This window comes from Perca flavescens, chromosome 16 (genome assembly GCF_004354835.1).
Source record: "Perca flavescens isolate YP-PL-M2 chromosome 16, PFLA_1.0, whole genome shotgun sequence".
Lineage (NCBI taxonomy): Eukaryota > Metazoa > Chordata > Actinopteri > Perciformes > Percidae > Perca > Perca flavescens.
In genome coordinates, this window is record NC_041346.1 from 14546628 (window position 1) to 14573512 (window position 26885).

The 26885-nt window shown below is 39.0% G+C and overlaps 1 protein-coding gene across 1 annotated transcript in view; it reads right to left on the minus strand.

Moving 5' to 3' along the window:
• Positions 1-1366: 1366 nt before the first annotated feature.
• Positions 1367-26885, minus strand: part of trabd2a (TraB domain containing 2A) — a 60493-nt gene continuing 34974 nt past the window's right edge. Inside the window, exons 5-7 of the mRNA XM_028602310.1 lie at positions 9640-9730; positions 6337-6597; positions 1367-1887 (exon numbers count right to left, since the gene is read on the minus strand). Of these exons, the coding sequence (XP_028458111.1) occupies positions 1683-1887; positions 6337-6597; positions 9640-9730 (557 nt within the window). The 3' untranslated portion in view covers positions 1367-1682. The remainder of the gene's footprint in view (positions 1888-6336; positions 6598-9639; positions 9731-26885) is intronic.

Here is a 26885-nt window from a genome sequence, read left to right on the forward strand (position 1 = left end):
TCTGGGTTGTTTTCATTTCTTTTAACCAATCACAATTGTTTTCTTCGAAACTTGCCATTTTCAGCGAATAGCTTCATAGCTCTAAGTTTGTTGTCATTCCCAAAACGAGTTTTGCAAGGCGAGGGACATCCAGCAGAATATCCGTCGAGACTAGGTCATCACTGACTTCCCACCGATTTGTATATGGGGCAAGCATGAGCAATAACATGTGATTTTAATCTAGATAAATATTTTATTGTTGTCATGATAATACTATTACAATCATCTCATACCATAAGTGAAATGTGAAAGACCTAAAGCACTGTGGCCTATCTGTGTATACAGCCTTATGTATTTAAAACTGAATTATTATGACCATCATATGCATTTGAAATCATACTTGAACACATTTGAAATAACACATTTGGAAATCATAGTGACTGCAAAAATATGGCCTACAGCAAAAATATAAAAGTTAAATAAATTAAACAAATGATCTCTATGTGAAAAAAAACACAGGCGTAAGGAGAATCCTTTCAGCAGACACATACTGCAAAGCAAGTGATAACACTGATATACATCAAGTACAATACAATCATATGTCCCTTCCAAAAATGTCATTTCAGTGAGACACATGACACGGGCTATGGTGGTTAGTTCCTGATTTTCTTTTCAAAAATATACTGCATATCTATTTATATATTTATATAAACAACAACAAAACTTTTCATAATTTTAAATTTTTTATAATTCTAAAATACATCTATAATATTTAGAAACAATATGTACAACCCCCACCCCTCCTGCATTTATGCAACATTAAACAAATTCTTCTAAAATGGAAGAATAATTTACAGTCTGAAGAGAAAACCTCTGTTTGTAAGGCCAGGTGGGTTTAAGAGCTGATAGACTTTGTTTGTCTCTCTCTCACACACGCACGCATGCACACACACACACGCGCGCGCGCGCGCACACACACACAGACACACGCACGCATACAAAGGACATATGGTTCTAGTTGTACTTATTGAAGGTATTTGATATTCAGCAATAGTTTCAGCCATGTTCTCGTGTTCATTCACTGAACAGTCGCTCCAGTAAGATCTCATATTCTCAGAGGTTTGAATGTTGAGTATCTATTGTAACACTAAGGGAACTGACATGATGTGTAATGTCAGAGATGTCCGGATAACACATCCTGTTTGTGAGCTTTCGCTTTGTCTTTCAGATGCGTTCTGTGTACCCGCTCCTGCTGTGTGTGTGTGTGTGTGTGTGTGTGTGTGTGTGTGTGTGTGTGTGTGTGTGTGTGTGTGTGTGTGTGTGTGTGTGTAAAATAACTGAAACCTTATGAAACCTTTATGTTCCAAGAAACCTAACGTTATATAAACTTACATGCTCATCAAGGCCTCAATTTGTAAGAGACATGCTCTATTGACATTATTTACCATTCAACACAAACTTTATCTAACTTAACATCCATGGAGTGTACTGTTACCCGACAGCTAGAGCTGATTTCACGTCCTTTCTCCATGCTTTTTTTATCGTGAACGGTCTCTGAGAGTCACCACACTTTTGTGGCCTCCTCTAGGTCTTGATACATGATCAGACCTTGCTTTACATGAGCTGATACATGAAACCACCACATGTGAGAGTTTATACACATGAAGGCTGACTGTTTTTATAGAGTTCCAACTAATGCTCCATTAGAGGAATGCAGTCCAGGTCTGTGGGATCACTGTAAGCAATGTGCAGAGGAAGACATGAATAGATGGTAAGGACAGGGAGGTGGTCGACGCCGAAGATGTGGGTTGGTAGTTGTAGTGGCTGTGAGCTCTGTCAGGTGGCTGCACTGTGATGTAACCATTGATGATGCGAACCAGCGGGGGGGGTGGAGACTGGACCATAGTGCTGTGAAGACAAGACAAAAGAGTAGAAAAGACAAATCAGATTAAAAAAATCTCTTAAAAATATTTTCAACATCAGATTCTTTCTATGAGCGATGGGGTCCTCCATGAACACAATCTTCTGCCAAAGTTAGAAAAGTTTCTTCATGTTGCCAGGCCGCCGTCAATCAAATGTGATGACTTTTTCACTCCATTCAATGGGTGTTATCAGCGTTTATCAGTGTTAAGGATATGGGTTAGAAAGGGCCTGCTACACTTACTAGTAGGTTCGGAAGGCAGTTATCATCTATTCATATGGTACTATTGGCGTGGTCTGGACCCCTTGGAATTACTATTTAATGCTCTGGGGTCCCGTTGTGAATTCAAACAAAACAAAGGTTACTTGGTTAGGGTTAGGCAAAGATTGTGGTTTGGGTTAAAATACTTACATTCATGGCGCTCTTTAAGAAATTCACACAATGAATGTAATTATGTAACTTTAAAAAAAGAGTGAACTTTCAAAGAGTGAAAGTCCTGTGTTGTGTTGTTTAATACTACTCCCTACAATGTTGCTCTTCACTCTACATCAGCTCACAGCCCCTCGGTCGAGCAGCTGCTCTGAGCGTTGAATATTGACGCATGTAAACCTTAAAATACAATTATGAACCTGAAAATGAGCATAATATGGGAGCTTTAATTGTGATTTGCATTGCAAAACTGGGTGTCCAGTTTGAATTAACATATTTCAAAAAAAGGTTGAGACAGTGTGTGTGACTAATCATTTTTTTTGGGCTCAACTCAAAAATGTCCCCATTTTCTGGAGTTACAGTGGACTTGGTAACACCTTATTATTTCCAGACAAATCTTTTTTTTTAACATGCAGCATTCTGTTCTTTCTCTGCACTGCTGGGCTACTTCACTGTTCGTTGGCATTGAAAGGAAAATCATGGCGTATTCTACAGAAGAACAGGACTCTACATCCCCGTAACGTTCACAATTGCAGAAAATATGCAGACTGCAGGAAAAAACAATGGAAATATTAATGATGGTGTTGGCTACAAAGGAACTTTTCTTGACAAAGGAATCCTTTGATACAGCACTGACCAATCAGCAGAGATTTTACAAATACAAAACTCCTGGGCGGCAACTCATTGATCAGCTCATGGCTATAAACCAACAGCCAATCAGCCTAGTCTGCTTCTAGTCTCTTTCTCTCACAATATTATATATCCTGTCTGTCTCTCTTTATCTGTCCTTTTCTAAACAAGTCTGGCAATTAAATCATTTCGGCTATCCTGTTTGATGCAGAGACTGCCTTGCTTGTGTGGCTTTGACTGGGACGAGGCCAGGCAAAACAAACACACAAGTTCCTGAAATCAGGATCTCCTCATACCAGTGGGCTGCAACAGCATTACGGCATCCAATATTAGAGTAAAGGGATTGCAAGATAGTATTTTGTTTTTACTGGATTTATGTTTTATTGGGAAAGATATTTTGACAAGCCTCAACATAACGAAAAATAAGTCTATCATAATTTAACAAGGAATTCAATTATTTCCCAGCCCTAAATATATATCATCAGTCCTCATCCTGACTCTCTGCAGACAAATGAGAGTACGCTTAGAGGAATTGTTGTGGACAAATGAGCTTCAATTTGGATAGCCGACTGCTCTTTGGCTGAAGTAGTGACACAGTTGGAAAAGTTTGGAGGGTTAAGCGCCAGTCAAAATAAGATGGCCAAAATATGCTGTGTTGTCAGTTGTCAGTGATGGATGAGAGAACAACCACACAAATAGGAAACAGCACATAGATTCCAGTGACTAACAGTCCTCTCCAGAATCAAACAGGAGCTTGTTAGAATATTAAACTCTCTGGTAATGGCCAGTTTGAAATGCTGAGCTGGAATATTAAAATGTTTCCCTCAAAAATGAACGTTGACTGATAGTGTTTCCGATACTTACAGATACTTGGAGTAAATCATATATGCTTTGCATTGATTGATGTTAGCTCAAGGCTGTACTGCCTGCAGCTTCAGGCTATAGTTACATTTTAATATGAAAAATTATTTCAGACCAAGCAGAACACTTAACTAGTACATTTTCAGCAAGACTTATTTATTTAAAGTTTCTGTAAATTATTGAAGCAAATATTTAAAAGTCTAAAATATGAGGATTTTTGAAAGAAGTTACGAAGCAGGTTTAGTTTAGGTTTGAAGAGGCGTAAGGAAACCCGGTGGGGCACATCGCTCCGTGGCCAGGCATCAAACACAACAGAGAACTGTGGCGCTGTAGTTGCTTCTATTTGTTGGACTCCCCCTCTCTCAGCCACCTTTTCAGACATTCAAATATACAAAGACATGCACCGTGTCCACTTTGTAACATGTGTACACAAACAGTCTGTTTCCTTTCCATTCAAAATACAGGGTCTCTCAGAAGGAGAGAAAACATTTCTGCAGACATAAAGTACACAAACGTTCACAAACCCCCTCTGTTCCCGTGAAGAACAGACGCTGCATGGTTGGACATTTTTTTCCATCGCTAATTTGGAATAGTGTATACTGTACATAATACATAGTACAAAATACATATTTATATGGAGGTAAAAATCACTAGATGCTTATGAGCAGAGTCCTGCACAGGTCCAATTTTGCAAACCCTTAACCGCAGGTTAGCTGTAATTATTGATTGAGAAATCACTGGCATAATTGTAGACTAACGAGGTAAAATTTAATATAAAAAGCCTGCAACACCAAACCTAATTTCTCCTGTTTCTTTCACATGTGGTTCGCCATAGTGCAGGACTCACAGCACACTGCACTGTTCGTTTCCAACTTGTCATCTGCTAATACAGGGAATAAAGCGACTCAGATCTGCTTACACTCTAAACCTATAGCAGAACTGTTGAGCCTATCCCAGCATCCAGTCTCTCAGAATGAAACATACAGAGAAACATGCTTGTTTTATATTATCCCATTCACCTGACCTGCATGCCTTTGGACTGTGGGAGTAAACTGTAGAGGAAGAATTGAGAAAAGTAACATCGCTTTGTGCAGACATTTTAGAAATGTGAACCACAGATTTCAAATATTGTGCTCAAATGACATGTGTGATGGTAGCCTATGGCTATGACAGGACCAGAGTTTACGTTCCAGTGTAAACAGCCTCCATCTGTATAATGTTAATACTAGCCATAGAAAACAAGCTCTACCGTATGTTCCACACAAACTAAGAGTCCAAGATGGTTGACTCCAGCATGCAAACACATGCACATTCAGGAGTCAAATAAAAGAAAAGAAAAATAATACACAAATAAAAATATTTGACTTGATTGAAGACCTTGACATTTAGGCTGATGGTTGTGCAGTTAATGAAATTTCCTTAATGGGTCAATGAGACAATAAGGTATAAATGTAGTTGAAATGAATTTGCTTTGACAAACAGCTGTAAAATATATATAAAAAACAATTAGTCAGTGAGGGGTTGGCAAGGTGGCTCAGTGGTTTGCTCTGTCTCCTGGCCTTTTTGTGTGACATTGTCTTTGTGCTTGAGTGGGTTTCCTTCAGGTGATCTGGTTTCCTCCCACAGTCGGAAGATGTGCAAGTCAGGTGAACTGGAAACTCTAAATTGCCCGTAGGTGTCAATGAATGTCTGACCATGTGTGTTGTCCTTGTAATAGATTATAGGCTCTCGCCAACGCATGCTGGAATAGCCTCCAACTCTGAGCAGGATAAGTGGGAGTAGAAAATGAAGGTAGTGTCAAATTAACCTTTTTGCTTCCTGCACAAATGCACAATCATATCCATGACAACATAACATTTTGCCCTCACACCAAACTAAAGTAAGTTTCTACACGGCACACCATACGTTGTGCAAAGGTCTCCTTTTTGTCTGAAAGGTGAGCTTGTTTTGTTGTCCGGTTAGTCCCTGCCTGGAGCTACTGTGAGACCAAAACCGGATACTTAGTAGGAATTCCCAGGCAGCTATTTTCACATCCGAGATACTTATACCAGCTAGGAACTAGTCTGGACTCATACCACACTGCAGGGAGAGTGTGTGTGTGTGTGTGTGTGTGTGTGTGTGTGTGTGTGTGTGTGTGTGTGTGTGTGTGTGTGTGTGTGTGTGTGTGTGTGTGTGCGTGTGTATATGTGGTGAAATGTGTGCAGACTGCATGAAGAGTAAGGTGATGTGATATGCTGGCTGTTTGAGCCTGTGGCATCACACCAGGAAGTGTCAGTTCTATTCTATATACAGGTGGAAACACTGCATTTCACACTTCCAATTTCCCCTCTCTCCTCTCACATCCTCTGTCTTTCTTTTCGCAACCCTTTCCTTTTCTCTCACCTTTTCTACATTTATCATCATCCCCTCTTCATAGCAAAAGAGACGGACAGGTCATTGATGACAGAAGTATTTAAGAAACAAGACACCATGTACGCTTATCCTTTCACACCCCCCACCCCTTCCTGTCCTCTTACCTCTCCTCGATGCGTACCCACAGGTCATTAAAATGCCGGTGCCGCTGTTTCTTCGGCTTGTTCCTCCTCTTTTTCTTCAGCATTTTCCTCTCTGCTTTCTCCAGCAGTTCCGGTGGCAGAAGCATGTGGGGTAACAGATCGTCCTCCAGGGGATGCCCCTGATCGTCCTCTTTGTGGGGGAGCTCGTGGAGGAAAGGCTCCAAAAGAGGGGACTCATCATGGTCTCCTGACCCTGGTGAGTCAGGTCTGGATGATGATCTCCTAGAGGGTGCACATCACAGGAACATAAGATACGTTTGAAAGAAAAAGGTAGAACGAGATTTTATTGTTACAGCATGTGCTGTTTACGCCTAACAGTTAAATGTGACCTTTGATGTCAGCATGTGGGACTTGACCTATCTCGCCGACAAAAAATTATGAATAATTCTGGAATAAAATGTCTTCTATAGAACTAGGACCTGCAGCAGATTTGTAAGTTCAGCAAAGACTGTAACTTTAAGATTTGTGTTGTTTGCATGCAAATTACAGCAGACAAATGTAAGTCTCAGCAATATTTGGTTTTCTCTATGTTTTTGTAATGTATGTCCCTGTCAGTGGGGTGCATGGTAAATGAAAGTGAAAGTTTGCAACATTCCAATATGGGCCAAATTCAGGCCAATTCATAATTGAATTTGGTTTGGAGAGACCAGCTAAGCCACCTCAGGTGGAATCCTCCACCATAAATGTTTTAGATATCAACTGCCTGTGAGTATTAGATCCTGAACAAATGGATTAATGGCGGAGAAATTGATAATGCTGCAGGAGTGGTTTCTGTGGACATTGTGATGCATTTTGGCTTTTTTTTCCCTCTCTCGCTGTGACTCTGCCTTTGGAATCCACTGTAACTGTTGTAAATCCAGCATGACTACAGCTGCCGTTCTCCATGAAGGGGCAAGCTACAACATTTTCAGAGCTACAGATGCTCAAATTTCCTTTGAGGAGAGGAGAGGAGAGGAGAGGAGAGGAGAGGAGAGGAGAGGAGAGGAGAGGAGAGGAGAGGAGAGAGAGGAATTCCTGCTATGCAAGAACAGAAAGCTGTTGACTTTCCAAGATCTAACATGCAGTCTAACAGAAAACATATCCACGATTTTTTGGAGAAACAAAATAAAGTAACGGAATGGAAAGTATCCCGCAAACCCAAAACTCATCTTTTTAAATAAAAATCATTCTTGCTTCTGACAAGCTGGTGGCCACCTCTAATGAGGTCAGTAACTATCTTCTTTAATCACCATACACCTCAGGCTCATAAACTTGCATCAAACACAGAGTTGGTGTGTGAAAGTAGATTAACTCATTCATTCACTGACACACACAAGAACACAGATCTGCACTGAGATAGCCACCCGCACAGTGTGCTATGGTAGGCTGCACTACATGCTTCACAGCAGGAGGTATGAGCTCTGCTTATGTTGGCCTTTTCAACAACACTTCATTGGTGGCCAGTGGGGATTTTGTCCAATTTATCTGCACTACAATCTACATAGTGGAAAAAAAAATAGAAAGCCCTAGTGAATAAGGGACATCACTGAGCATGTTTTTTCCCTTAAACTAAATATATATATAAATATGAGATCCCTACAGCTATTCCACCACCAAACCACACTTCTTTGACTCCACATACTCAATTACACATACGGGACTGCAGCTCCGTCAATCCGACTTCCTTTTACAAAAAATACTTTTGTTTTGTATTTTTAAGTACATTACTGCTTGTAGAAAACGTTTCACAGGCATTTTTATGTAATGGATAATGTATTTGCTTTACACCTCATATTCAGTATAGTATTGTATGCCTTTGAGTGGATTTGATTTTATACTGCCTATATATGTAGCCTCTTTGGCTGCACACACATTTTTAATGGTTGCATTTTTCTACACAGCGGCAGGGTGCGGTAAAGTTACTTACCTTGCTGAGAAGTTGGAGGTGTGCGTCTTTTTTGACAAATTTTTCCTGTAACTGTTTCACAGAAATAGCCAGTCTGTGTTTCGCTAGTTGAACACTTTTCACGTGAAGCAGCAGCATTATCAAAAGTTTGGTCTGCATTAGCAGTAACTTAAAAGATCGGATACAGCATTGCACGTTAAATCGAGTGTGGGATTGGCGGACGATGCCACTTACAAGGAAAACTAATACATGGAAAGGTACGGTACGGTAGTAAGGTATCCCTAATGGATACATTTAACAGCTTCCCTGTTTCAGACTTACAATAACACAATAGTTCAAATGAATGGTAACAACAAATTGCAAATTACTGTAATGTTAAGCTGACTGCTGGTAAATAAATAAAATTATGATGAGGTGATGAAACAAATACTCATGTTTAGGGACACTTGGAGAGAGTAAGAGAGTACTCCAAAAAACTGAGAGCAGATTTTTATTATTTGCAGATTTCTCACAAAGACCGAAGCAGAACTTGAACATCTGTTTTGGGTCTGCAAATGAACACAGACCAACTATGGAGTTGTGCCTATTTGGAAAATTATTTGCCATTTGAAATCCAGTCAGTGAAAAAGTTGAAAGAAATCTATATTCCTGTCAGGGCCATGAGGCAGCGGTTGCCCTGTATAATGTGGCTGTGACATGAAACCTTACACCCATTTAAGTGATAAAATATGGGCCTTGCAGTTTTATAGACTCATGTTTTCAGAAGAAATCATAATGTGCAACAACTATGGCGAAATATTATATTGTCTGCCGAGTTCTTTATCTGTCATCTCTGTATTTCTCACTTTTTCTGTTATTTTCTTGGTCAGTCTCTTCTGTCTTCTCTTGTTTCTCAGACACTTCAACTGCTTTTTATGGAAAATTATTATTCAAATGTATCCCTAAATTACTTCACCTAACCCAATATGCCTTTTATTATAAATCATTTTAAAGTTGATTTTAAGATTGGTGAATGGTTGTTTGTAAAATGTAAAGTTTGTCTTATCTCCGAAATTGTACCTGAAGCAGGCTCACCAGCAATTTACCATTTACTGTCATTAGTGATACTAAAGCTTTTTTTTTTCCCTTTTAGTGGCAAATATAGCAAACACTACTTTGCAATTTGAAGGATTTACAGTAAAGGATTGTTGGCAGTTTTTTTGCATAAAGGTAAAATTATAAGAAATCCATCATTTTGATAGGATTTATAAATTTAGGAGGATAGGAGGATAAATTTCAGTAATTTTGTACACGCGAGTGTGTGTGTGTGTGTGTGTGTGTGTGTGTGTGTGTGTGTGTGTGTGTGTGTGTGTGTAAGGGCATTTGAGCAGTACAGTTACCTGTTTACCGGCTGCCCAGCAGGGGTGTGCTCCACCTCGTATCCCTGGCGACGAAGGACATCAATGACTGTACTGTTGCCGAGAAAGTGACCTGTGACCAAAAAAAAAAAAAAAAAAAGTGATGACATCCCCTTTCTAATTTCTAATGATGAGGTACTGCAAGCAAATTGAAACAAGACACTTCTAACTGCACTGTTTCAGAAGATCATAGCAAACGTGTAATCAAATCCTGATTTTAATACAGAAATAAAGGTGATGTCACTTTGGAGATGGGAGGCAGTTAGCCTGACTTAGCATAAGCATATTTGTGAGTTTAAGAGTTTAATAATTTTAGTGTTGGACTTTGGAGAGAGCCAGGCTAGGTGTTTCCCCTGCTTTCAGTCTTAATGCTGAGCTATGCTAATCCCATTACAGCTTAAACTCTATATTTTACACACAGGGAAGTGAATTTGTTTCCCAAAATATTTAACTATTTCTTTTTCCTCACGCCCTTTCATACTTCTGCTGCTTCCCAAACACTTTATGCTCGACTTTTCTTTACATCCCAATTCCTACTTTTACATCTTCTGTTTTATACCCTTTCCGTTCATCACCTCTCCTCACCTTTTTCCTCAGCTCCTTTCTTTTCATGGTTTATCCTTTGTTTAATTTCTCTTCACCTCGTTATCTCTCTTCCTGTATCCTTTATCATTCTTCATCCACCCCCCCTCCACCCCATATCTACCGTCTTTTCTTCCCCCTCCATTTTCATCTCTCCGTTCTCCTCCTTCCTTATCTCTAACTTCCCCTCTTCTCCCTCTTCCTCGCGTTCTCGCTCTGACCCTCTCAGCTACGTAAAGTGGGGGCATTGAGGCTTCAGGTTGCCATGTCAAGAGGTCTCCATTCTTCCCCTCACTCTGACAAGGGGGAGCAGGGGCCCATTGTTTGGGCCATCTCAGCCGTGGCACCACAGAGCTGTGTAAACAATGAGCCCCGCCACTTTAATCTGGCCAAGAGCCATCGTTAGAGAGAGGTTGGCCTCAATGCACTATGGGTGCCATGGTGCTGCCCCTTCTCTCTATCTAACGAATATGTGTTGGCTAAAACTATGTCCCACTATGTAATGGCAATGGAAGAGGACTGAGGGGGTGCTACTGAAAAATGCCATGTATGCAATGTGATCTGGTAGGGACACAGGATTTAATCAACTTTTTGGTCTTTTTGGTAAATGTGAGTGAATTTGGTCTGCTTAGCAACTCTGAGAGGAACAATGTGCCACAAGAATAAAGCTTGGTGGACCTTTTAAAAATGGACAAGCTTTGTACATGCTTTTAACTTGCATTTGGTCTGTTTCTAAAGTTACTGAAGTTACTGTTTTTTAGGAGTGAGGGTGCCTTTATCTGAATTGGGCACCTCTCTAAATCCTCTAAGAGCTCCAGGGGGAGGATAACCATCAGCTCCCATGCAAAAGAGACATGCATTTATTTTATACTTTGAGCTGAAATCATTATCAATACAGGTGGTCAGTTAAATGAATACCCAGCAGCTCTTAAACTCTCCATGGGAGTTGGAAAGCAGACAGAGAGACAGAGTTCCCCAGCCTGCCCACGTTTAGAAACAATTCAGTGTGATTTATGTGAGTTTATGTCAGAGGATTAAGGTGGGACAAATGGAGCTGTTCGGCACAATGTAGGGCCACAGAAGGGTGGGCGGACATCAAAACTTCAAAGGGAGACACACGCATATAAATATGTACACACACAAATTCTAATGGGAGGTAAACCATTAATTCTGACATGTCCCCAAAGGCTTTAATGTGATTTCCGGGACTAAATTTGAAGAGGCGAAAAAAAGCAGTGCTATTATATGGTTGAGATTAGAGAAGATATTACCATAACCATGTGGCACAACTCAACAAAAAAAACTCACAAAAAGGTTAAAACGCGTTTGAGAATTTGACATAACAAGTCCAAACCCCAAATCTAAAAATAAAAAAGAAGCTTTTTTATGGGATCAAGCTATCATATAAACACAAATTCTTCCATATAGTGGATTTTCTTGAACTATGCTTTCCATTTCGGAGCAGCCAGTGTGTCCTTTAGCAATATCATAGAAAATCATAGAACCTACTATGTTACTGGAACATGTTTTTATTGAAATTTGACATACAAAAAAAAAAGATAAAGTATGGCTTTGAAGCAACCACCATGCTGCATCATTACACATGACGACTATTTTTATGAACAGCAGTCCACCTTAACAAGAACATGTTTCATACTTGAAAAAAAGGCCAAACCTGCAGCCAGCCGAAGTCATGGAATTACAAACAAAAACGAAATTCAGACACCTTTGATTAAAAATGATTGATGCCCCGGAAAGAGGCAGAAAGTAGTAACAGAAAATTACGTTTTAGAAGGTCTGCATTTTCCTGAAATGAGGCCTCATGCATGATGTAGCCTTTGGCAACTGACATGAAATTTGGGGCCTAAATACGCCAGGTGATTTGTGACAACTGCCTCACTCTCTGTTTCTCTCTAATACTGCTACTAATTGGTAGCCTGGTCCTACCAGACTCTGAGAGTCTGGCCACTCTCCATTGACAAGTGTTAATGTCCTTGAAGGCGGGTACGCTGTTGAAGTTTAAAACTATTGGATCGCTATGGTTTGGTCGTGACATCGGCTTAGCATCGCTGGCGTTAGCCTTAGCCAATTCCTTCACCACCAACGGAGCCGACGAACCGAGCTGGAAAATCAACCTTTTCCCAAACCCCGTGGGGAGGAGTGCCACTTGAAAGGGCATTCATTTTCTCTGCAGAATACTATAGAAAACTAGCTAAATAGTAAACTTGGTTTTATGACGGGCATCAACATCTGGGTAAGAGAGGACATTTTTGGAGCTCATATTTACTTTTCTCCTTTAATACTTCCACATTTGTTTCAAAAGAAAAAACACATGATAATTGTAACAATGCTGATATTTTGGCTAACTCGTAAAACATTTTGGCATTCTTCTGTGCTGCATTAAATTTGGTTCTGCCACACTGTTTTCACAGATGTTTCCGTTGCATGTCTTTGTTAAGCATGTTGACTCACAGTATCACCATTGGTTTTTCTGGTTATTGGTTGTCTCACAACAACTATAAATAAAACCTAAACCAGCTCTAAATAGTTTGTTTTAATGTTCTTTGAGCATTTGACTGAGTAGACATTTACTCTCCTCACTATTTAACTTCAATAATCCAATTCTAATTGTTTTGATCTGGAGATTATTACAGGTTTCCACCTAAAGGCCCAAAATGTGTCAGTTTTGCTCTATATTCCCTCCATAAGAAATAGTAGCAGTCATATCCATTCATGTTCCTACTAACAACAGGCCAGCAGACCATGTTTGGGCCCAACCCACAGTTTAAGAAGCACACTTCTGGAGTGAAATCTGTAACATCTGACATATATTTCCACAGATTATTTATGTGGGCAAATTTCATACATTTTAAATCTATGAAATGGGCCAAAAATATGTACATCAATGCACAATGTGTAGACTGTATGTCTTTCCAGCAGCACTTAGAGAGGGGAGATGTTAGAGATAAAGACCAGGGACAGACCTGAAAGCTCTCATTCACAGCTAACTCCCTACATGCTGCGACATTCATACATGTGACTTAGAGGGTCACAGATTAGCTCATGTCACGGTTATAGAAACTTTCAGAGTTTTTATATGTTTACTGAACGTTTCCATGAAGTGACAGCTTCTATAACAGTCTATAAGTGTCTGCCATTTGGAGGAAACACAATTGCTGTCTGGATCCAGGAAGTGAGACAAGGAAAGATTGTGGCTTTTGTTGAAAATGAAAAAAGTCAAAATCTTGTGCTTCAAGTCAACGTTGACTTTTGCAGGATGTAAGACCATGGTCTATCGAGACCATAAACATTTTTGCAGATAGCTATACTTTACATTTACAAAGTTTCCTTATTATGCTGTTAAAAAACAACTTGATCTCCCCGAATACATGAAATTACCACAACCTCTTACTGTAATACCGCATAACATGGTGGTGCCGTGCACATAAAGTGTTAAAATAACTTGCCAGCACCACGAAAACAATTTAGAATTAGGCAACAAAACCACTTGGTTAGGTTTAGGAAAAGGTAATGGTTTGGGTTCAACTAATTATGTTACGTACATAAGTTATGTATGTTACCAAGGCTATATGACGTAAGTAAATACGTTTCGTATTTTAACTTAAATACGTACATAAGTTAAAAAAGTCAACACTGACTTTTGCTTTCACACGGGACACTAACAGCTGGGTGTAAGTCCAGTGTTTGATTGACCTATCCATCCACCCCGATCTCCTCCCAACACATACTTTATCGCTCTACCTCACCTGACTTTGAGGCAGGGCTGTGTTGAACCAGGGAATGTGTGTGTCCACCATGAAAAAAGGATCGTAAATGACTTTAAATTGGCATTGTTTCTGTGGTGCCAGCACGTAATTCTAACACATTTCGTGCCACCACCACGCAATGCTGTGTTGAGAGGTCGCGGTCATGTCACGTATTTCTGTGATATCAGGCTGTAAGACACAATCAAGAGTCATTACGTTTCCCAGAAAACATATTTGCTAAAGCAAAGTTGTATATAAATGTCATTATTGAACACAGGCTTGGATAATTCAAATTAGGAAACTGTTCTTAATCGTCCTCTTTGGAGCCCAAAGACGCTACGTCTGATGATTGCTTTGTTAGTTTTTATGAATGTCTTTCATTGCAGTGAGATAATTTTACTTAGGTACAAGGCTGCCACTAATTAATATTGTATTGCCTTTAATCAGAATGAGAAACACTGATTTTTGTATGATTGTATCCACTTGACAACATAAGTACTAAATGTAAAAGAGTGATTGTAAGAACTGCAGTTGTAAGTCAGAAAAGAGATTTGTATTTAACTTGAAGAAAACCTTTCTGCACACCTGTACTCAGGCAGAGGGACCCCAGATGAGAACCTTGGCGGTATCCGTCCTTAGAAAGACATCAATTCTCCACAATCAGCAGCTCAACTTATTAGAACATATGGTAAGCCTTAAATAGCGTTCCTTTTCCATACACATCAATATTTACATTACAACTTGTAACCAGCTCATGCAGCACTTCTCATAACATTACAGCATGTTGGATAAACAAACGCTACAGGCATCTGAGGCCATTCTGCCCCTTATAGCCACTGCTAGCTTTTTATGTACACATGTTCCCTGCTAGTCAGCTGGCCCCAGCAGCCCAGCATCACCACATCACCACTACTAATACCTGAGTGAAGCCTTTTATTGAAGAAGACGACAGCGAGGTGTCTGCTACTTTATTCAGTCTTCGCTATGCAGTGTTTTAGTTTGTTACTTCCTGGAAGTAACATGTATTGCCAATGATAAAAAGCCACAAACGTTGGCTTGAATAAACCTTGCGACTGGCCAATTTTTTAGGCTTTCTCTTCTTGTGTAGATATTTGACATCTACAGTGGTTTTAGGAACATCAATTGTGCATAAATTACACAGGCAGAAAGAGAGATGTTAAAAAGCGAGGGTTAAGCTATTCAAACTATTGTCAAAACTAGATAATAGATGGTAGAAGTTTAGGATTTTACATTTCTAGGACAGTGGAAGTACTAAGCAGCCAAAGATTTTACTGGAAAAATCACAGTTGAGTAAAACCTTGTCTTCAACAGTCAAGGAGACGCAGTCATCCATAAAAGTGACACGCATGTCAAAGACAAATAACAGGAAAATTATTGGTTATCCACTAGCATAAAGATCACACAGTCATCCTGGTGTTTTGCAAACAATGCCAGCTCTATATTAACACACATATCAAGTGTCTGGAAAAACAGGCTGTGCTTACATAGCACTTCTTCTTATCCCTGGGTAAATCATACTGTTTTATGTCTTTGATGGACAGTCAATTATTCCATGTATTAAATCTAAACCTCATCTATTATCAGTCAAGTACAATTTACTTAAAAGAACAAGAGACAATATGATTAAATACTGTCGAGCTGGTTGAGAGTGATTACATGTGGTAGCATTTTTCTGGAGTCCATCAGTCTTTACTTCATCATTCTTTAAATTTTGGTAAATCCATTCAAATTCACATAATGTATTTTAGGACATTTTGTTTATGGTATGTTTTATTCATTTTAAGAAACCTCATGGCTGCACTAGAGGAAAAGTCAGGGGATCACCAAAGTCAGTTGTATTTATCCTCCATGAACGTACAAAATTTCAATCCATCAAATTCTTGTTTAGATATTTCAGTATGGACCAAAGTGGTGAACCCACCGACCAACCGACACTGGCATCCCCAAAGCCACATTGCTAAAAATGTTAAAAGGCGACAGGAAGACAGGAAAATCAGCGGAGAAGCACACTAAGTGTTTTATGTTAAGAGTTCTTCTTACCCACAATTCAATTACTGGATAGCAGCAGTTAATGTTGTGTTTTTAAGTCAAACTTTGATAATGTATGTAACGTAGCCAACTTGTGGTGTTGAGACCTAAGAGTCTCTTAATGTTAATATAATATTCATCCTAGCAGGCACCAAGATTCTTTACCACTGGATGGGCCATGGAAAAATAGTTTCAAAAATGGATGTTTTTCGCCTGGAATCAATTTAGTATGATGTTACTTACAACTATATGTTGTCATTTTGATCCAAACTCCCTGCAGGATTAGGATGCTCTTAATATAATAGCAGAGGGGGGGAAAAGTCGGTAGCCAAAACCAAGATATCTTTGGTTAAATGTGTCTGCATACAAACCCACAAATTCAGCTTGGGTCACTAGAAAATCTTTTTCTTGCACTGTCATTGGTTCAAACTGATCTAAAACCTACGGCATATTAAATTGACGCTCCAATCTGTTGCATCTCTCAATCCTCCCTCCTCTGTACTCTTATATAAATAAATGATGCACATTAAAAACAAAAACAAATATGATTTAGACCACTTGTGTGTATAAGGAATTAAAAAATAAAACTGATTGAAAACCAGAGAAGCCAGCTTAAGCTGAAACTATTGACTGAGCCAAACTAAACCTCCACATGTTGTTTTAGTGCTTCTGCTGCTCAGTCATTAATGACCTACTGTAGGGGCCTTGTTTCTGAAAATGATGTCCTCATTTCCCCGTCATTGAAAATTAAACAAACTTTATTTTTGTGCAAACCCTTAGACAATACACTAGGTCGTGGACAAATAAAAAAATTGCAAGGGGAGCTATGTTGCTGGCATGGCTAAACAAATCATCTGTATATTTGTTTTAACCTTCAATTCAGGTTGATTTTGGTTCATCTTGGGTGAATTTCTGTGCATTAATTTTTGTCTTTGTTTAGCACCTTTTAAACTGTCTTTATACGGCATCCATGGTACCCTTTTCATCAGCAAAAACTCAACTGTAAGTCTGACTTGTCATTTTGTTAATTTTGATAGTAGTATAAACCGGCCAGGAACCCAAATGTCAAGACAAATGACAGATGCCTTTAAAAATGTCCACATTATTCGTGATAATCACTCAAAATATCATTATAGAACAGTTCAAGGACTTTTTATACACATATAAAACTATGATAAAGTTTACATTTAAATTTATTTCATCCCAACTCCTTCCTGTGCCTTTTCATTTAAAGTGTTTGTATTACTGTAAATCACTTAAAAAAATTATGATTCATTCATGATGATTTTTATGGTCTACAGAAATAAATAAGATACTGCCCCACATTTGCACTTTTAATTGGTTTTCTCAGCTTTTCTCTACATGATATACGGTATAATTAAAGTTATTTTAATATAAATAAAACATGCTCAGTGTATTTACAGATGAATCCTGAGGGTTAAATTATATTTATGTGCAATTTATTCAAATTTGATCAAACATATCAATCTTTATTTGAGATACTGGAAGTTGTATTGTATTGTTATTTTATGAGTATAAGTGGTGGTTTTATTATGTCTGTCTTCTAAACATTTGGGAGATATATGTAAATCCAACATGGAATCAGTGACGTGATTTCAACCAATAAAATGCATTTCACCATCGGTTATGACTTCCTCAATGGTCAAAAAGTTTAAAAACTACTGTTATAATTATCGGCACCTCTGGAAACGTAACTTATCCTGAGAATCTGACAGCTTTTTTATTTGAATTCCTCCACGATATGGTTCTGAATGCAAGATCCCAGTGATATGAGAACGCTGTGATAAAAGACAGCTGTGATATGGTTGTGTGAATTTGAAAGACATAAAACAGCAAGCCAAAGGCACAAATACACCTTTGCTCCATGAAAAAACCAAGCCCAAAAAATGCTAACATCTCAATCACACCCAAAACATTTCTCTTTCGATTTCTCTCAGCCATAGTGAGACGCCCACTTAACAAACAGCCTGAATTTAACAGGTCATTCCTTTATTGTAAAAGTGATACTGATTGCTATAGACAGACATACGCTGTTGAAGGAGACATGGAGGGAAGACAAGGGACAAGCAGATGCAACAACAGACGGGACGCAGACATGAAAAACACAAGACAATTCAAGACAGACAGAAGCAGAGATGAGAGAGCAGAATAAGCACTGATGTCAATTGCAGAATTTAACATGGAAAGAAAAACAGAAGAAGAGACAAAGGGAAAGGGCATGCAAAACAACACGGGAATGTTAAGTCGTCAGATGCCAGACTGTGATAGTCGGGGATAAGAGTATCCTTTAGGGCCTTCAGTTTAAACATTTCTCTATTGACTATGTAGACTGTATCTTGACATGGTGCCCATGTAAAGTCTGCTATACAAAACAGGAGTGGAGCCGGGGCTGCTTGAAGTGGTATCTCAGTTTGGCATGCAGCTTTTCCAACCATTTCCAAAGCTAAACCATGTAGACTGGGTGAAAACAATGCAAATCTTTGAAGAGATGTAAGTTAAAGAACTTCTCAGTTTTAAAAATCCTATATCAGAAAACTTGAAACACACAGTAGTTGTGACTGTAGCAGAGGAAATGTGAGTCGTGGCTTTCTTGACTTCCACCTCATTTGTAATTTTCATATATGACCTGGGGCTAATTTATTATCTCAAAGTGACTAATGTCACTGCCCCAGACAAATGTTTAGGACTGATGTTCTGTTAAAAAGAATCTGAGTGAAATGCATTATGGATAGTATTTGGGGGAATGTGACAGGAATGTTGGGAGAAAACTTGATGAGTAAAATCGCATGCAAAATTTATAATTTGCTGCACCTTCATGTTCACTTGTGAAAACTAAAAAGATGGATCATTCAACATGCCCACAGTTTTGTTACTTTGTCTTTTCTTTTAAATGAATTATGTTTCGCAGTGTTTATCATTAAGGTAAAAACGGCTAAATGCTCAGCACAAGTTCTCTTAAGATCGTGCTGAGCAACTTCAGCTTTGAATTTATGCTGAGAATAAATGAGAAACAGAGCACATAAGAGGTCTGTGGTGTGAGGTTGTTTTTAAAAAAAACCTCACTCAAAATTTGTGGTGGCACACAGCACTTTGGAGCAGTGTTAGGGATTACATCTGTCGGGCTGCAATAGTTTCTACACTCTCTCTCTCTCTTTCTCTTAGTTTTGCTCTTTCTGCCAAGAAATGATGGCGCTTAAGCACACACCAGCTCATTCACTGTGGTTGTATGAAACGGGGATCAAAGTTAGAAAATTCTGTAAAAGTGAGCAGTTTTGACAAAGTAAACCGGAGCACTGCCAGCTCTGAATGTCCCTGCCACTGAATGCCTCGTTTTACTTAGCAATACTGTCTCGAAGAATATTCTCACGATAAAAGCGAGTGAAAGGAGATTTTATAAGCATCTTTGGAGGGGTGGGAGGATACCTGCCCACCTGACCTCAGGTTGGCTGAGTTTTTCATGTCGACAGTAAAAGTACGGTATAAAAGCATTGAAATTAATTTGCATAGTAACTGTAGCTGTCAAATAAATGTAGTGAGGTGAAACATACAATATTACACTGAAGATGTGTGGAGTAGAAGTGTAAAGTAGTATAAATGTAAAGCTCCTTAAACATGTACAGTACAGTACTTGAGTAAATGTACTTAGGTTACTTTGCACCACTAATCAGATCCAATTAGAGAGCAATTAGTTTTTAATTAGTCTATTTTTTCTGTTTGTGCGAGTAAAGCATGCTAGATATACTTTTTTGTAGATGTAAAAGTTCTATTAATATAATATCTATGCAATATGCTTTTTCAGAATTTTTCTAATCTATACATTTGCTTCCGAATTACTGGATAATTTTACATCTTTAGGCCCAAATAAACTGATCTTAGTCTTAGTCTGGTTATAATGGCCACCACACTCGGTTACAAGTCAAAAGAAAAAGTTGTGAACTTCTGTGATAGACTATAATGACTGAATTAGGCTACACACACTGCAGAGTTTAAGGATGCATTGTGGGTTCAAAAGGACAAGATTGTCAACAGTAAAACCATTACTCTACAACGACACCAAACAGTTTGAAGACAAATGAATCAAAAGTGAATTTAAGGAAGAAATTGAGACTGGTTTCTACCAAACAACACAGCCAGCCATGTTATACTTAAATCAACAGCAGACTTTCATGCACTGCAGGTTTGATCAGAATCAGCAGGAGCTCTGAAGCCATAACAGTGTATCTGTTCTACAAATGTGTGCTTTTGCCTGTCTGAACCCTCCAAAATGTATTCCTGCAGTTTGCATACTGTGACCTCCAGACTGCTTCCTCTGAAAACAAACGTTTCCCTGAAAGCCTCGCATCCTGCTGCGTGTCTCTGCTCAGCCTTTCAACTGTCTCAGTCCAGAAAAGGGATACCAAGGGGGAGTCGGACGACTGCTCCCTTTTTAAAAAGCATTCCAGATCGTAGTTTGCCTCAGATGTTTTCTCACAGCGCTTCCATCTAAAACATGTGGCTTAGAGGGCAATTTTGTGCCTATTTGGTTTGCATAATCTGCAAGAGATCTTGCCGATGTCAAATGAGGCCTGCAGATCATCTGTGATTTAGGTCTAGATTATAACTATGAGCAGATCCCCGGGATAGAGGCCTGTATATTCACACACACACTCTGTCTTTGGCTGTCGTATCTCACCCTATCATTTTTTTTCCCTTTTTATCTCCCTTTTCTGCCAGATTTTGTAACTATGGCACATAGTTTGTCTTTCTTTGTCAATTACCAAACATCTGTTGATCCATTTCATCCCTAATCATTCTCTTCTCTATCTCTCACTAACTAGTTAACCAGAGTGTGTTCTGGATGTTTTTATGATTACAATAGCTCCAGAGACGTTTAGTGATGTAAAACAGAAGTTAAAAACCTACTACAATCATTTCAACATAGTAATTAAAGTCGAGCCTGTTTGTGTGGAAGGCAGAAGATTTTTTTTGTTATTGCCACTGAGGAGAATGGCATCACACAACAGCTTTCTTTTTCTTTCATTTGCTTAATATATTTTACGATATATGGCTGATTTTAAACTCTTTAAAAACTACACTGTGAAATATATATATACACTATGTGGCCAAGAAAAAGGTTTGTAGAAAATGCTGTGTGTACGTTTGTACTACATGATGTTTTTCTAAACTGAGAAAGGAAGTTGCTGTTTCAAAAATATCCATATCTGTGCAGACACAGGCCCATAAAACTAGGGCTGCACGATATGATGAAAATTTGCAATATCACTTGCGATAAATAAACAGATATTGAAATGTACTCAGTTCCGCATTTCTGCTGCTTTCCATATTCTGCTAAAAATACAATTGCTTGTTGAATTTAAAAGAAATGAAAGTAAATTGTTTCCAACATTCATTTATTGAAGAAATTGAACATTGAATTGAGTATGAAAGGCACCACTAAAAAAAAGAACGAAATTTTAAAATGCAGTTTTACACTGATAAAAAATATCTGAGTGCCTTTTGCGATATGTGTATTGCGCTAGTTAATATTCGATGACGATAAAAAAAAGATATATTGTGCAGTCCTACAGAAAACCATAACACTCAAGAAATTACTCTTGGGCTGGTGCTCTCACCAAGATGATGCCGACTTTAAGGTTTGGATACTAAAGCTTATTTGAGCCTAAAAACCCAAACTGCTGCTCTGTGGCATACCAGAATCATGCATGTACTCACACTGCTTGTATGACGAAGCAAATGCGCCGTGCACGGCCAACAACACAGGCTCATTCATACAGCGAACCAGAAAACTTCCCACTCCAGTGAAAACAAAAAAGTATTCAATGACTCCACAGTGACAGAGAGAGAGGGAGAGAGTGGAAGCCACAAATCACACAAGTCATTTTTTCCTCTGTCTCTTCAAATCTTCATCCCCTCCGGGTAGTGTGTTGCTCTCCCTTATTGTTTATCCCCAAAATAAAAGGGACAGTTCTTTCATAACAATTCGTACTCAGAATCATCAATAGATTCACTGCTGCTTGCAAGCTACATATATCATTTTCTTTTCCCTTTTCCTTTCATATAGAAGTGAGGTATTTCTGGTCCAAATGAAAGTGAAGCCCCTGGGCAGGCATGTTAAGAGCCCGTTCCAGGAGCATACGGAAATACTGCTGGGTTTGAATGGGGTCAGGGGTGAGGAGTTCAACTCTTTCAATAAATCAAAACAAGCTGTTGTGACAAGTGTTTACTGTGATCACTGGTAGAGAAGTGTGGGCTGTATGAAATATGTCTTTTAAGTGCAGAGACTGAGGTCTTTGACCCGATGAGTGCAACAGAATGTATATGTTTAGGTGCCTTTCACTCAGCAGCCTAACAGTTACTTCTTCAGACTGGCTGATAGGTTTATCCTCCCATTTAAGAAGAGACAGAGATGTACCAGATGATACATCACAGATGCTCCTGACATGTTACCATCCCACTGGTTACATGCTTTTTCATGGTTGAATTTAGGATTGTAAATATGTAAACTAATGTTATACTTCTGAAGAGGAAGAAGATCAAGGGGAAGCTCCACACAGACTGACTGGAAAACAGTGTGTGTGTGTGTGTGCGTGCGTGCGTGCGTCACATCCCATAAAGGTAAGGCCAATGTTGTCATCATGAGTTTCCACTGATTGTGAATAGATGTGTTAAAGCAGTAAAGGAAAGATGAATAATTGTATTGTGATAAGATACTGATGGTTAATATGGCTACTGTTATTATCAAGATATTTATATTTTTGGAATATATGTATATATGGTATTTCTTTCTTCAGCAATAGCCATACAATAGCTTTCTATATAGCACTTTTCTGATTTATTTATTTATTTATTTAGGAAACGATGCATGCATGTAATCCAGCGTGACTGTTGTAATTCTATCGCACTCTCCCAAAGCCATATCAAATTAAGTTACTGGTAATGCAAACCAAACATTTTCTACTAGTTTACACTAAAAGCATTCACCTGGCGAAACATGGGGCTTTTATTGGGAAGCAGTCATACACAGTGTATTTGATCGATTATTGACTGACTTCTTTATAAAAAAAAAGAAATGCAGGGTTGTTGGGCTGCGCTGTAAACGGGAACACCAATTGCTCCTTTGTTCTATTTCTGACAAAGTAGATCTGCCCCCAGAATTCTCATATGTGTAGTTTTAAACCACGCTTACTGTTACCACCAGGAACCACTGGTGTCGCCAAATCAACCAGGATTGAAATCTTAAGGATTGTAACTTTAAATCCAAGACCAATCTGATAAAAAAAGAATTGTTTAGTGGAATGGCAAAGAGTGGTTAAAAAACTAACAACTAACTAACAAATGGGCTGTATGCTGTTTGTCATTGCTTTACAAAATCACCCATATGAGCATGTTCTGTCTATGGGTATTTGTCAGTGCCTTTAAAAAAAAAATGAACATTCAAAAAATGTGTCCTCTGCTACTTTAGTTTTTAAACTTTAGGCACAAAAATACATGGTTAATGTTAGGAAAATACCGTGGTCATGGTTAAAAGGAAACAATGGCTACTGTTAACAGGACAACAGGATGTGACCAGCGGTCTTCCATGTCAAGCAATGCCTTGTTGAACCATCCACCCACCCTGACCTCTTCCCCAAAATATATAGCTCCTGCTACTTCCACCTTTGGTCCTCAAAGACAAGAGTCATAACTAACATGGCCACTAGAGGGTCCTTGTCAGGAAAACGTAAACATATGTGATACAATGCAAAATGTACACAATCAATACCACACAATCACACAATAAAGTCACAGTGAATTTAAACTTGCGTGGAATTAGTAGGAAAAAAGAACAGCAACACATTCACTATCCCAGTAAAAAAAAGAAGTTGCAGAATAAAGGTGTAATTCAAACTTCAATCTTGGGACTTGGGCAGACGTTTCGCCCCTGCCTGCCCTCTTCCCTACCAAGTGTGTGGTAGGTCTGGTCTGGATTTTAATGGTGCTGTATGACATGTGTGTACTCATGTCAGCGACTGCCCCAAACAGTTGTAAACTGGCTGTTTATGAGTGTGAGGTGCTGCGAAAAAAGCACCACATTTTTGACTTTCACACCATCTGGGGAAGAAAAAAGTGAAAAAAAAGGGCAGCGACCGCAGCAATGTAGTGCTCAGTGTGAAAACACACTTGAGGGATTTGTGCCAGGTATGTGTAAGGTTTGGCGTGGGGATTTGAAGAGAAATGTCCAGTCAATCAGCTATAACTCTCAGCCTAAAATATTACGCACACAGGGGGAGTTAAAGAACGGTTTACATACAAAATGCATTATAAAGAAATATATTTAATGTGTTTAAGTTAAAATAATCTTATTTCACACTGTCTGGCATATCTCATATACTGTATGTGTTGTTCCAACTCTTTATTGAAGCTCCTAGAATTCTCTCCACACTAAAGGTCTGTGGGTTTGAACAAAGTTTGGCTGCACTGCATGAGTTTGTAATGATGATATACAGCATTTTGCAGTTTGCACTACTTACTATTACTTACTATTTGCACAGTTTACCATGGTCACTATTAAAACCTTTTAATAAGTTAATAAGTTTTTATTTATTGTATTGTTAATTTATCTGGGGCAGTGAAAAATACATGAACTGCATAAGGCTCAAAACTCCTGTGGTTCCTGGGCACCAGTGATGACAGTATGGCCTAGTAAATTACAACATGACAGACTGCTGCTTTAGGCCCCGATCAGACAGAGCTGATATGCAGGTTGCAAAACACTGCCTTTTTCATTGAAGACCCCACAATCAGAAAGACTCATGCCAGTTTGCTTGCAACCACGGAATCAGCCATCCTCAGACAATTATTTTGCTCCTATTTCGCAATGAGTGCAAAACGCTTAACTCTCAATCAAAACAATTACAAAAAGCCGCCTTGGGCTGCTAAAACGCGCTCTGTCTGATTTTTTGAAAGGTGACTGCGCACCAGAAAGCACTTACAAAATACCACCTTTAACACTCATTATGTCATATTCCTTCTTTACTACTATAAATATAAATTTGGCTCAGTCAGTACACAGGGCTGACTTTAAAATGCAGTGTTGTACAGTGTATTAAGTGACTATTTCCATGCTCCAGTACCGACAGCTAGCCACACACTGACAAGTCAAGGTGCTCTGTGTGAGTTATGAGTTCATGTCATCCTCTGTCATGAGCCACAGCTCACAGGCCAAGCCATCCATTTATTACAGCCTACCCACCGCACTAAACAGCTCAGTGACCGAGGGGTATTCACTTCTGCGTGGCCCTACCAACCTAAATAGCAAAAGATCCAACGGCAAACCTTAATTGTCTGTGAAAAGAGTCAAACATTTCAAAGTACAGTAACCGTCAGAGCCTGTCAACCACGCTGGCAATTACACCACCGCAAATATTTAAATTTGTGGTTTTGGAGCGCAGTTTGAGGGGAATCATGATGTGCTAAGCAGCTTGGGGTTGAGACTGAAACATGAATGCATTCAAGATCAGCCTGGAGAAGAAAAAAGAGCCGGCAGAAACGGAGCCGTTGGCCTTCAGCGATATGTAAACACATAATTTTATTAAAGTCAAAAGTGCCAGGGTATGGCAGAGATTATAAAGGGAACACGGGTTCAGATTGTATTCGTGGATTGGGTTACTGTACCTATGCAGATCAGCAATAACCACTTCCATATGCCTGTCTGAACATATGGCCCTTTTTAAACATAATAATTTACGTTGAGTGATGGCCGTGGTATTTCAGACAAACAGATGGGGGGAAAAGACAAATTTCCAGGAGGTATTTACTTACAGTACAGTAAAGTATAGCGATGCAGGACAATACCCTAAACTCAAACCAGGGTAAGATAGAGCAACACTTAAGTTATACATCAGCAAACTGGAAAAACTTTCATATTTCTATCCTCATGGATAGACTAGAGCGCTTTATGTTAAGTTCCATCTAAGTTACTCTAAAACACTGCAGGCCTGCTGAGATTCAAATGCTTTCTGACAGAGTGTAAGAACTGGCAAATCTTATCTGTCAAAAACACTACTCCAGCCAGTAAGCAAGTTTTGGAGTAATGTTGCTTAACAAAAATAAGCAGATCACTGTAAGATTCCAAAACTTCTGTCAGAGCCTTTTTATTCACAAATTGTTGGATGTGGATGTCAGTAAAGGTTGACGCAACGGTTCTGTTACTCTTCTGACCCTTTTTTTTGTCATTTAGCACAGAGGATGAAAGCTATTCACAAAAATCAGGGAAAAAAATTATATGATAAGGAACTTTGTGTTTCATGCTAAATTTCTTATATCATAAATCATCTCACAACGCCCCCATAATATTAAACAAACTACTGGGTGGTCATCATGAGTGTGCGCTACATAAGCGCAAAATTGTTGTAAAGAGCTCTTATCATCTCCCAGTCTATCTCTTTCTCTCTGTTCTGTGTAATGAAGCTAAATTGCAGTCTGCAAAAGTTGGTGAGATGAAGACGGACCTTAGACAGACATCATTGTATGGTGGGGGCGAAGAAAGAGCAAGTGTGCAGAGAGAGAGAGAGAGAAGGAGAGAGGCAGAGAAAGATGTGTGTGTTCCTCTGGGCTGACCAGTGACCTCTTATGTTTGTTTGACTGTTGCCTTTCTGACCACCACTCTGACCAGACCGCTGCAATAACAACGTTTCTCCAAAAGCATGCTGGGATTCAATATTGGTCACAGGCCTGAGTCTGGCCTTAGTCTGAATACAACCAAAGAATCAATATCTTAATTGGTATGAAGTAGCTTTGTATAGGAAGATTCTTATGACGACTAGTTAT